Source organism: Chiloscyllium plagiosum, unplaced genomic scaffold (genome assembly GCF_037043375.1).
Source record: "Chiloscyllium plagiosum isolate Xiang-an unplaced genomic scaffold, Cpla_swu_hap1 HiC_scaffold_12, whole genome shotgun sequence".
NCBI classification, from domain to species: Eukaryota; Metazoa; Chordata; class Chondrichthyes; order Orectolobiformes; family Hemiscylliidae; genus Chiloscyllium; species Chiloscyllium plagiosum.
In genome coordinates, this window is record NW_028270150.1 from 74,325,605 (window position 1) to 74,338,991 (window position 13,387).

The window sequence follows — 13,387 nt, forward strand, 5'->3', positions numbered from 1 at the left end:
GTAGGCCTAACATACGATGATGAACAGCTGAGGATCCTGGGATTGTATTCATTAGAGTTCAGAAGGTTGAGGGAGATCCAATAGAAAGTTATAAGATAATGCATGGCTTAGAGAGGGTGGACGCTGGGAAACTGTTTCTGTCAGGCGGGGATACTAGGACCCATGGGCACAGCCTTAGAATTAGTGGGATCAATTTAGAATGGAAATGAGGAGACATTTCTTCAGCCAGAGAGTGGCAGGCCTCTGGAATTCACTGACACGGAGCACAGTGGAGGCCGGGATGTTAAATGTCTTCAAGGCAGAGATTGATAAATTCTTAATCTCGCAGGGAATTAAGGGATATGGGGAGAGTGTGGGTAAGTGGCGTTCAAATGCTCATCAGCCATGATTGAATGGCGGAGTGGACTCGATGGGCCAAATGGCCTTACTTCCACTCCTATTTCTTATGGTCTTATGGCCTTATCCACTTCACCCTCCTCTCCATCCTATCACCATCACCCCCCACTTTCATCTATATACTGCTATCCCAGCTACCTTTCCCCAGCCCCAACCCCCCCCCCCCCCCACCCCCCCCCCCCCTCCCATTTATCTCTCAGGCCCCTTGGGTCACTCCCTCATTCCCGAAGAGCTTTTGCTCGCAATGTTGACTCACCTGCTTCTCGGATGCTACCTAACGAGCTGTGTTTTTCCAACACCACACTTTTCTACTCTGATCTCCAGCATCTGCAGTCCTTACTTTCTACTCCAGATGGATAACAAGCGACATTTCCAACATTCATTGACTATGATCAGGTAGAAAACTGTCTGCTTGAGGACAGAGACTTCTGCCACCTTTGGAACTGTATTCCACTATCAATAGTGGATTCAACAATTGAGGAAATAATATTTGAAATAAAAAAAAACTGTCAATAATAGAAAGCACTTCAATGCCTCATTATCCTTCTGTTCATCATGAACACAAGGATAAAATCAGGAACTGTTACTCTGTTTCCTATTCATTGTTTCTTGGCACTCTCAAATGTATTTCCCTTCCTTGTCTAATCTATAATTTCATTCCATCTAACTTTGATATCACTAAACCAGCAGCTTGTACACTTAGCATATCTCCTCCTCAATTTGTTTCAACTTTAATACTGCATCTTTTCGGTCCTTCAATATGAGGTTTTCAACAGAAAGCCACAGAACTTCCCTAGTGACTCAGCTGGTTAAGATGGCAAATAGAAACTTCATTTATACAATGCCTTTCATCACATCAGACCTTTCCAACATGCTTCACAGGCAGTGGATTATTTTTAATGTGTGGTTACTGTTACATTGGTAAATGTTACAGACAATTAGCAAATAGCAAGATCTTACAATAAAATTACGTGAAAAAAACATTAATTTGTTTCAGTGCTGCTAGTTAAAAGGGGAATATTGGCACAGACACCTGGACAGCTTTGTTTCCAATAGTGCCATGTGATCTTTAAGTCAACTAAATATTTCTCCTAAAAGACAGCACATCTGACGCTGCAGCATTTCATTAGCACTGCAATGAAGTCTAAATCTAGAATCTGTGCTAAAGGAAGTTGGACTCAAATAGACAATCTTCTGAGTCAGAAGTAGCAGAATCAGAGTTAAGCAGACAGAGATCAAAAATAAGTCAGACTCATCTCCTTGTCTGCGATGAATTACTTGAGGACCATTAGGAATACCTTGAGATGGAATACATAATGAGAAATAGTTCTCACTCTTAAATAATAAGTTTTTTTCTTAGCTGGAAGTGTGTGTGCCATTATATTGGCTGAAGGTAGGATAAGGCTCAGCTTTGATATCCCCATAGGAATATAACTCCCCCACACCCACTGTTTAGAATGAACTAACATTGCTGCCTCACAGTGCCAAGAACCTGGGTTCGCTTCCACCCTTGGATGACTGTCTGTGTGGTGTTTACACATTCTCCCTGTGCCTGCGTAGGTTTTCTCCGGGTGCTGTGGTTTTCTCCCACAGTCCAAAGGCATGCAGTTTAGGAGGCTTGGTCGTAGTAAACTGGCCATAGGATGTGCAGCCTAGGTGGATTAGTCATGCAAAATGCAGGGTTATAGGGAAGTGGTTGGGCTGGGTGTGCTCCTCTTCGAAGGTTTGGTGTAAAATTGATGGGCAGGATGGTCTGCTTCCACACTGTAGGGATTCTATGATTCTATGATTTGGGGAAGTAATTGCTGGGTGTCAGGGCCTGCTGGTGACATCCTTCCACAAGGAGTCAATATTGTCAGCTAAGGACAAAAGAAGAGAGACACTGGAGGGAAATGTGGGATTAAAAAGGAGAGGAACAAGAACAAATAAGAAGAACTGCTCATGGTGAATTCATTATATTATGTGGACCAACAGAGACCATTGATTTAGCTGTGGAGTCTATGAACTATGCAAGTCACTTATGAACATAACATATATGATTCACAACTATATGAAGTTACAACCTTCTACTTTTAAATATAAATACATTATTTTGTGTAGTCACTTGCTTTCTGATATTCTGAGAGTACATATGTAGTAAGCTGGGGAAATTAAAATTGGGGTTAAAAAATGTGATGCTGGAAAAACACAGCAGGCCAGGCAGCATCCGAGGAGCAGGAGAATCGACGTTTCGGGGCATAAGTCCTTCTTCAGATTCCTGCTCCTCGGATGCTGCCTGGCCTGCTGTGTTTTTCCAGCATCACATTTTTCAATTCTGGTCTCCAGCATCTGCAGTCCTCACTTTCTCCAAATTAAAACTGGGAACAACAAACTGGCAGAAGAATTCAACACATACTTTGGTTCTGTCTTTACAAATGAGGGCACAAATAACCTCCCAGAAATGTAAGGGAACTAAGTCTAACAAAAAGGTGGAATTGAAGGAAATCAATACAGGGTACTAGTTTAAAAAAATTGGTGTTGTTGAAATTAATGTGGTTAAAGGCTGACAAGTCATCATAGTCATTCAGGTTTACAGCACAGAAACAGACCCTTCTGTCCAACCAGTCCATGCCGTACATAATCCCAAACTAAATTATCCCACTTGCCTTCTCCTGGCCCATATCCCTCCAAACCTTTCCTATTCATGTATCTATCCAAATATCTTTTAAACATTGTAACTGTATCTGCATCTACCACTTTCTTGGGAAGTTCATTCCACATGTGAACCACCCTTTGGGTAAAATATTTGCCTCTTATGTCTTTTTTAAATTTCCCTCCTCTCACCTTAAAAATGTGCCCCCTTGTCATGAAATCCCCCATCCTAGGAAAAAGATAACTACCACCAACTATATTTATACCTCTCATTATTTTATAAACTTCTATCAGATCACCCCTCAACCTTCTTTATAACTCAAACCTCCCATACCTGGAAACATCCTAGTAAATCTCTTCTCAACCCACAATCTACATGTCAGAGAATGAAAGGAAGTGACCCTGGAAACATTGAATGCATTGGTGGTCATTATCCAAAATTCTGTAGATTCTGTAGCAGTTCCTAGAAATGGGAAGGTGGCATATGCAACTCAACTATCTAAAAAGGAAGTGAGGGAGAGAAACAACAAACAATTACAGCCTAACTTCGGCAGTGGAGAAAATGCTGGAGTCTGTTAGAAAAGACGTGACAACAGAATATTTGGAAAGCATTAAGGGGATTAAACAAAGCCAGCATGAGCTTATGAAAAGCAAGTCATGCTTAACAAATTGACTGGATTTTATTTTAGGATGTGACCAGTAGAACAGATAAGGGGATATGGTGTATTTGGATTATCAAAGGGCTTTTGATAAGGTCCCTAATAGGAGGTTAATGGGCAAAGTTAAAGCTCATGGGCTAGAAAGTAATATATTAGCATGATCAAGAAATGATTTAGATGTTGAAAACAAAAAGTGGGAATAAATGTTTTTTTCAAGTGACTAGTGACGTACCACAGGGTCAGTACTTGGGTGTCAGCTATTTCCAAATATATTTACAATATATGAGGAAACCAAATGCAAATTTCCATGTTTACATGACACAAATCCTTGCAGAATCGTGAGTTGTAAAGAGAATGCAATTATGCTTCAAGATGATTTTGACATGTTGAATCAATGGGCAAATAAATGCTATTCAGTGTGCTGAATGTGAAGTTTTACACTTTGGTGCGAAAAACAGAAAGGGAGTGTATTATTTAAATGGTGAAATATTGCGAAGTTTGGAAGAGGATCTGATTGTTCTTGTGCACAAGTTAATAAAAGGAAACAGGCAAGTGCAGCAAATAATTAGGAAGGCAAATGGTATATTGGCTTCCTTTGCAAGACAACTTGAGTTCAGAAATAGGAATGTCTTATTGCAGTTAGGATCAGGGTGCGACCACATCTGGAATACTGCACACAGTTTTGGTCTCCTTACTGAACAAAGGATGAAGAGGGTCACCAGGCCGATCACCAGGGAGGGCAGGACAGTTCTAAAGGAGACATTGGTTTGAATGGGTCTATATTCACTAGACTTTAAGAGGATGAGAGGGGTTTCAATTTAGACATATTCTCACAGGGCTACACACACTAGATCCAGGGAGGATGGTTTCACTAGCTGGGGAGTCTAGGAGCCAGTCTCAGAATAGGAGGTAGATCACTTGGGACTGAGATGAAGAAAACCTTCTTCTCTCAAAGGGTAGTGAATCTGTGGAATTGTCTTCCACACTAAGTTGTGGAGACAAAGTCAGCGAATATATTCAAGAAAGAGACAGATAAATTCCTTGATTTAAAAGGTATCAAGGAGTATAGGGAGAAAGCGGAACTATGGCATTGAAATGGAGAATCAGACATGATCCTACTGAATGGCAGAGTAGACTCGAAGGGCACAATGGCTTACTCCTACTAGATTTGATGTTTCTAGGTTTTACATACTTTGCGATTGGTCAGCAGGTGGCACTCATGCACAATCTAGTCACGTTGTAATTATTTGGTGTTGCAAACATGCCTGACTGTATTAACAGCAGTCTCAATCTAACTACCTCAATTTGATTTTAGTAACAGAAATGGTTGGTAAACAAGGCATTCAAATGAATCCTACATGAACTGTATAAAATGAATTCATTATGATCTTGAAATACTATTAAAACTCTAGGATTGTGTAACTGTCTTCAAACTGGACAAATGTTGGGTGATAGTGTAAAATGGGTAATATCTGCTATATGAGGTAATGTTTACGAAAGAGTTAGTGATCTTGTTATATTGAGCTCCACCCATTTTGTTGATGTCATACACAGTCTGTGGGTGGACACAGAGACTTCTACACTAAACTTCATAAGGAGTAAAATTTTGTACAGATCTTGAGAGCCTAAGCAATTAAGTCTGATAAGTTCCATGGTTATACTTATTGTTAACCATCTTGTTAACTAAGAACATACCTCTGCTGTAAAGAATCTCTAGTGGTATATCCTCTACCACTAAGCACTACCAAGGTCCTACAGACACCACAGATAGAAGAGAATTAATGGCAGTCTGTGCAATCAAGCTACTCTCAACTATATTGTGGCAGAAGTGGCAGGTACCATGAGATGTCGCAATCAGGGTAATACCACAATCCCAATCAGCTGTTAGTTTACGTTTGTACTGATTTTCATTGCTGAAGATTCACTAGTATTTCAAGTACAAAGCTGTTTTAAAACATTTCCAAGTCAAAATACCACTTTAAGCCTTTCCTCTGAATTTCCATGAATTGAATTGTTCAGAGGTAATGTTCAGAGGTAATTTGCTTAGAACTCGCTGAAAATATCAAAAATCTCAGAACTTTCAAAATAAAATCCATAAACTCTGCATGATTACAGGGGTTAGGAGCATGGTTTTGTTTCTTTTACATCAAAACAATGGTATACATTCCTGCTTTCTATGTCATTTCATCAACAATACATACTTCCTGCTTCCAAAATCTTCTTTCCACATAACTGCTGATTAACCATCTTCCTTTCCTGGCTTCCATGCTAGGTGAAGTTGTCAATGCTGACTTCTCTTCAGACGTTATCCCTCCCTCTTCAATGCAGGCATCATGCTCTTTTTCCGAGTTTTTCTGACCTCACCAACTAGCGTCAATCTCCATTGTGACAGATTTTGTTCAACAAGTCAGAAAATGTGAAGGGAGATGGTGACCACATACCCAGAACATATAGAAAATGTATTTTAGATTTTACAGCAATTCTCTTTGGACTTAATTTTATCAGAAATCGGCTCAATTTTGGTAAATTTCATGGAAGGTTTCGCTCCGTGAGCATTTGTGAGCTTTCTCACACTAGCTTCCTAAACCTGCCTCAATAGCTACTCGCCAAACCCTGCCTTGTATCATTCCACTTGCGACAGATAGAAGTATTGGCCACTTTTGATCGGAGTCATATAGACATTGACCTGGACCCGATATACCGATCACTTCAATGAACTACCGGAACCACCAACTGGAAGTAATGGGAATTAAGCCAAAAAAAATTCCAACCAACACAGTACAGCAGAGCTTCACAGCGCTGAGGACGTCATTTAGAAAGGGGATGAAACGTCTGCAAAGCAACTTCCCAGCTCGGCAAACATACCCACAACAATTGCAGCCATCTTTAAGGCACAGCTGTGCACACAGTCTGCAGCTGCCCTGCACGGTTCATTTTATTTGCCCCAGAAATGTCACAGAGAGGGTAACTGGTGCCCCACTTTGGTGATGGGGACTTGAGTTCTGTGGGATGAGCGTTCATGTGGTTGCTGCCCATGGAACATGCCCTGAGATGATGATGATGGAGAGCCAGAGGACAACGCACTGAGCATGATTCACCTGGTTATTACTCTGACATACATGTTGTGAATTGTCAACATCCAGTTTCTATCTGGTGGGTGGGAGAACGGGAAAGTGCATAGCAACAAAGTTGGATGGGCACCATAATGAAGGTGCTAACGTACATTAATGCATGTTAATAAATGTACATCGGCCACTTGCCGCTCACTAATGAGAATCTTATCTCACTGTCCAAAACTTAGTTGGAAAATGGCACTGTTTGAATTTGATGGATGGAAGCTCTTCCCATGTGCTTCTTCCAACTTTCTTAGGTCATTCAGTGCCTGGGAAGGTTCCATCCTTTGTGTCTGTATTTGTTTGGTATTACCACATAGTTCCATACAGAAAAATAAATAAGGTAAAAATGTGTGACAAGCATTAGTGAGCTCAGAATGTGTTGAAGTAGTCAGCTCATAGATAATGAGGAGAAAGTGAGGTCTGCAGATGGTGGAGATCAGAGCTGAAAATGTGTTGCTGGAACAGCGCAGCAGGTCAGGCAGCATCCAGGGAACAGGAGAATCGACGTTTCGGGCATAAGCCCTTCTTCAGGAATGAGGAAAGTGTGTCCAGCAGGCTAAGGTAAAAGGTAGGGAGGAGGGACTTGGGGAGGGGCGTTGGAAATGCGATAGGTGGAAAGAGGTCAAGGTGAGGGTGATAGGTCAGACTGGGGTGGGGGCGGAGAGGTCAGGAAGAAGATTGCAGGTTAGGAAGGATGTGCTAAGTTCGATGGATTTGACTGAGACAAGGTGGGGGGAGGGGAAATGAGGAAACTGGTGAAATCCGAGCTCATCCCTTGTGGTTGGAGGGTTCCTAGGCGGAAGATGAGGCGCTCTTCCTCCAACCTTCATGTTGTTGTGGTCTGGCGATGGAGGAGTCCAAAGACCTGCATATCCTTGGTGGAGTGGGAGGGGGAGTTGAAGTGTTGAGCCACAGGGTGGTTGGGTTGGTTGGTCCGGGTGTCCCAAAGGTGTTCTCTGAAACACTCCGCAAGTAGGCGGCCTGTCTCCCCAATATAGAGGAGGCCACATCGGGTGCAGAGGATGCAATAGATGATGTGTGTGGAGGTGCAGGTGAATTTGTGGCGGATATGGAAGTTTCCTTTGGGGCCTTGGAGGGAGGTGAGGGGGGAGGTGTGGGCGCAAGTCTTGCACCTCCTGCGGTTGCAGGGGAAGGTGCCGGGAGTGGAGGTTGGGTTGGTGGGGGGTGTGGATCTGACGAGGGAGTCACGGAGGGAGTGGTCTTTACGGAAGTGGTGGGGTCCGTTTGGAGGTGGCGGAAATGACGGCGGATGATACGCTGTACATGGAGATTGGTGGGGTGGTAGGTGAGGACCAGTGGGGTTCTGTCCTGGTGGCGGTTGGAGGGGCGGGGCTCAAGGGCGGAGGAGCGGGAAGTGGAAGAGATGTGGTGGAGGGCATCGTCGACCACGTCGGGGGGGAAATTGCGGTCCTTGAAAATTGCGGTCCTCCAACCCTGGCAACATCCTTGTAAATCTTTTCTGAACCCTTTCAAGTTTCACAACATCTTTCCAATAGGAAGAAGACCAGAATTGCCTGCAATATTCCAACAGTGGCCTAACCAATGTCCTGTACAGCCGTAACATGACCTCCCAACTCCTGTACTCAATACTCTGACCAATAAAGGAAAGCATACCAAACGCAGCAGGCCAGGCAGCATCCGAGGACTAGGAGAATCGTCGATTCTCCTGCTCCTCGGATGCTGCCTGGCCTGCTGCGCTTTTCCAGCACCACACTTTTCAACTCTGGTTTCCAGCATCTGCAGTCTCTCTTTTTCCCATTGGCCCATCTGGTCCAGATCCTGTTTTAATCTGAGGTAACCATCTTTGCTGTCCACTACACCTCCAATTTTGGTGTCATCTGCAAACTTACTAACTGTACCTCTTATGCTCACATCCAAATTATTTATGTAAATGACAAAAAGTAGAGGGCCCAGCACCGATCCTTATGGCACTCCACTGGTCACAGGCCTCCAGTCTGGAAAACAACCCTCCACCACCACCCTCTGTCTTCTACCTTTGAGCCAGTTCTATATCCAAATGGCTAGTCCTCCCTGTATTCCATGAGATCTAACCTTGCTAACCAGTCTCCCATGGGGAACCTTGTCGAACACCTTACTGAAGTCCATATAGATCACATCTACTGCTCTGTCCTCATCAATCTTCTTTGTTACTTCTTCAAAAAACTCAATCAAGATTGTGAGACATGATTTCCCACGCACAAAGCCATGTTGACTATCCCGAATCAGTCCTTGCCTTTCCAAATACATGTACATCCTGTCCCTCAGCATTCCCTCAAACAACATGCCCACCACCGAGGTCAGGCTCACCAGTCTATAGTTCCCTGGCTTGTCTTTACCGCCCTTCTTAAACAGTGGCACCACATTTGCCAACTTCCAGTCTTCCGGCACCTCACCTATAACTATCGATGATACAAATATCTCAGCAAGAGGCCCAGCAATCACTTCTCTAGCTTCCCACAGAGTTCTTGGGTACACCTGATCAGATCCTGGGGATTTATCCACCTTTAACCATTTCAAGACATCCAGCACTTCCTCCTCTGTAATCAGGTCGTGGAGGGGTGTTTGAGAGTGGGAGGTGGTGTTGGTATTATTTCACGACATTGATAGCATATCAATTTACAAACACCATCCTCTGCTTCTGGTCATTTTTTGAAGGCCAAATCAAGATAGGTAGCCAATCTTTAGGGTCATAATTCAAACCCAAAATCTTGCTCTTGGTATCTCATGTATCAACGGTCTATCAACTCCATACAGGTCAACAAAGGTTTGATTACCCTAATCCCATTTTCCAGCTCTTGGTCCATATCCCTGCAGGCGATTGCAATGCAAGTGAATACCTAAATGCAGTCCAAATGTTACAAGAATTCCTGACTCAACCACTCTTCTAGGCAGTGAGTTCCAGACCCCCATCCTTCTCAGTGAAAAATAAAATTCTCCTCAATTGTCCTCTTAGCCCTCCACCTCTTATCTTAAATCTATTCCTCATGATTATTTGACCCTTCTACAAATGAAAAAAGTGCCTTCCTATCCACGCTATCTATGCCCTTCATAATCTTACAGACATTATCTGGTCCCCTCTCAACATTTGCTGCTCTGAGGAACACAGCCTCAGCCTTCCAATCTTTCCTCTTAGCTCAGACCTTCCAATCCATGCAGCATCTTGGTAAATCTCCTCTGCACTCTCGCTAGTGCAATCACACTCTTCCTATATTGTGCTGACAGGAACTGCACTCTCCAACGGTGGCCCAGTCAGCACTTTTATACTGTTCCAGCATACCTCCCTGCTCTTGAAATCTGTGCCTTGACTTATAAAAGCAAGGATCTCATATTCCTTCTTAATCAGCTTACCTATCTGTCCTGCAGGGATTTGTGGGTATAAACATCAAGGTGCCTCTGATCTTCAGTATTTTCCGGGGTTCTACCATTCATGGTTCAATCCATTGATTTGTCTCAAATACATTACCTCACACTTTTCTAGGTTGAATTTTATTTGCCATGTCTCTGACCAACTGACCAGCCTGTCAATATCCTCCGCAATTCATGGTGATCCACCTCACTATTACCACCTTTCCTATGTTTGTATTGTCTGCAAGGTGAACTTCTTGATCACACCATCACACTTACGTCCAAATCATTATTATAGAACACAATTAGTAAGTGAACAGGAATCAACTTTCTGTAGAATCTCATGGAAAAAGACTTCTAGTCACAGAAATATGCCTCGACATCACCCACTGCTTCCTGTCTCTCAGGCAATTTTAGATCCCGCATGCCATTTTGTCTTGGAATCTACGTGCTCTTACTTACTTGACCAGACTACCATGAGCGATCTCATCAAAAGCTTTACTAAAATCCATGTTGATCACATCAAATGCAATACCATCATCAACACTCCTGGCTACCTCCTCAAATAATTAAATCAAATTTCTCAAACAGAATATTCCTTTAACAAACCTATGATGATTATCCCTGATTAATCTGTATTTCTCCAAGTATATATATTTTCAATCTTTTAGCATTCTTTCTGATAACTTCCCCATCATAAGGATAGGCGGACTGGCCTGTAATTTCCTGGTCTGTCCCTTCCTTTTGCTTTTATAACGGACAATGTTGAGAGTGTTCCACTTGTGACCAGAGAGGGTTTGAAATTTACTGGCAGTGCCCTTAATATCTTCTCCCTTGCCTCCCTCAACAGCCTGGGATACATCTCACCTGAGCCTGCAGGTTAATCCACTTTTAGGGCAATGAAATCTGGTAGTATCTCCTCTCTCTATACGCTAATTTCTTCCAACATTTCACAGTCCTCCACCCTGATGTCTATACATGTGTTGTCCTTTTCCATTGTGAAGACAAATGCAAAATATTTTTTGAGAACTTTTCCCAGACCTTCCATGTCCACACACAGATTGCCTCGATTGTCCTGAATGGGCTCCACTCTTTCCCTGGTTATTATAGTAAAAGTAGCCTTTTCACAGTTCAGGACTTCGATACCAAACCCAAGCCTTCCTTTTTTATAATTATCCTAGGGTCAATACAAATGTTAATGATTTAATGAACTATGCTAACTCCCCAGTCAACCTGATAGAATTAGTTTAACAAAGAAACACTGACCAGATACTTAACACAATAAGAATGTGGAATACAGGGTTAACGGTAGGGTTCTTAGAGAGGTGGAGGAACAGAGGGATCTTGGGGTCAATGTTCATAGATCTTTGAAAGTTGCCACTCAGGTGGATAGAGCTTGTAAGAAGGCCTATGGTGTATGAGCGTTCATTAGCAGAGGGATTGAATTCAAGAGTCGTGAAGTGATGTTGCAACTGTACAGGACTTTGGTTAGGCCACATTTGGAGTACTGTGTGCAGTTCTGGTCGCCTCACTTTAGGAAAGATGTGGAAGCTTTGGAGAGGGTGCAGAGAAGATTTACCAGGATGTTGCCTGGAATGGAGAATAGGTCGTACGAGGATAGGTTGAGAGTGCTAGGCCTTTTCTAATTGGAACGGCGAAGGATGAGGGGTGACTTGATAGAGGTTTATAAGATGATCAGAGGAATAGATAGAGTAGACAGTCAGAAACCTTTTCCCCCGGGTGCAACAGAGTGTTACAAGGGGACATAAATTTAAGGTGAAGGGTGGAAGGTATAGGGGAGATGTCAGGGGTGGGTTCTTTACCCAGAGAGTGATGGGGGCATGGAATGCGCTGCCTGTGGGAGTGGTAGAGTCAGAATCTTTGGTGACCTTTAAGCGGCAATTGGATAGGTACATGGATGGGTGCTTAAACTAGGACAAATGTTCGGCACAACATCGTGGGCCGAAGGGCCTGTTCTGTGCTGTAGTGTTCTATGTTCTATGTTCTACAATCTACTTCTAATCACAAAGAAATAAGTTCCCGCTACAGGTAAAGAAAACTATAAACTATCAATTCCACTCATTGAAATTGTAACCTCCTTTATAAACCCGTACATACACAGACATACAGGCACAGATAAACAAAAACATCTTTCAGTCACCCCATCTAGCAATGTTTGCAAGGCACATTCTGTAAAACTGGGAGCCATTGCAGGCCTCATGACTGGAAGCGAGCACCCCTGCCAAGGTGTTGGCTTGCAGCACCTAACGTGGAGTCCAGCTGGACTTTACATATGATGCCAGATCTTTTGAGCCTGGAGGTTCCCACTAGGCTTCTGGTTCACCTGCCACATGACTTGCTGGGTAACTCACGCAACATCTCGCTTCATAGATCATAAGCTGAAAAGCACGTGATCGGATGAGATAACGTGATCCAGGCTCTGGCAGGTATGATGTATTCCAACATGCTCACTCTATACTCTAACTTAAAAATGGAAAACTCCATCTAGACTGTGCAGAAAATGCCAATAGAAAGCAGTCAAGGGCAGGAAGTTTGGCCAATTTCTTCCTTTAGCCAAGGCATGGTGAACTCACTACCCCTTGGCAGCCCATCTACCTGCACAGATTAGGGATTAAAGCACAGACGTTTGTGTTCTGCATGCTTCAGTATACCACACATATAACACAACTACTCATTGAGCTATTAGGCATCTTGTAAATCACTCTGTTACTTAATATAAGTTTTCAAGTAATTTTTTAGCAATTCCATTTAGGTTTGTCTAAATCAAACACACAATTAGTCAGTGAAGTAAAGCGATGTTTATTAGTTCCTCAGATTGAATCAGAAACTGTGCTCAATGTTATACACAAATGTATAATGCTATACTAATTGTCAACATGTAATTGAGGAATTTCACTTACTTTCGCTCTCGTAGCAATGCGATTTCTTTCTGCACTTTGTGGTACTCCTCAGCTATCCTGCAGTGCTGCTGAAACACCAATATAGACTCCTTGGAGTTGAGGCATGGCTGCAGAGGCTGACAAACAAGAGATCAAACCCTGGTGTGCATTATATTTGTTTTATAGCTAAGTTATAAATCAGATCATGCTAGTGCAACATATTTCTTTCTTAACAAACACTGCCATGGAATTGTAGTTCTCCAGTTCACTGCTTGCTAGATCTCATTTTCAGTTAACCTCTCCAGAAGTGATAACTGGA

General features: G+C 42.8%; 1 protein-coding gene across 1 annotated transcript in view; it reads right to left on the reverse strand.

Moving 5' to 3' along the window:
* The window catches only part of map3k7cl (map3k7 C-terminal like), a 68,830-nt gene that overhangs the window by 13,619 nt on the left and 41,824 nt on the right, over positions 1-13,387 (reverse strand). Inside the window, exon 4 of the mRNA XM_043700688.2 lies at positions 13,090-13,205. Coding sequence (XP_043556623.1) covers positions 13,090-13,205 — 116 coding nt within the window. The remainder of the gene's footprint in view (positions 1-13,089; positions 13,206-13,387) is intronic.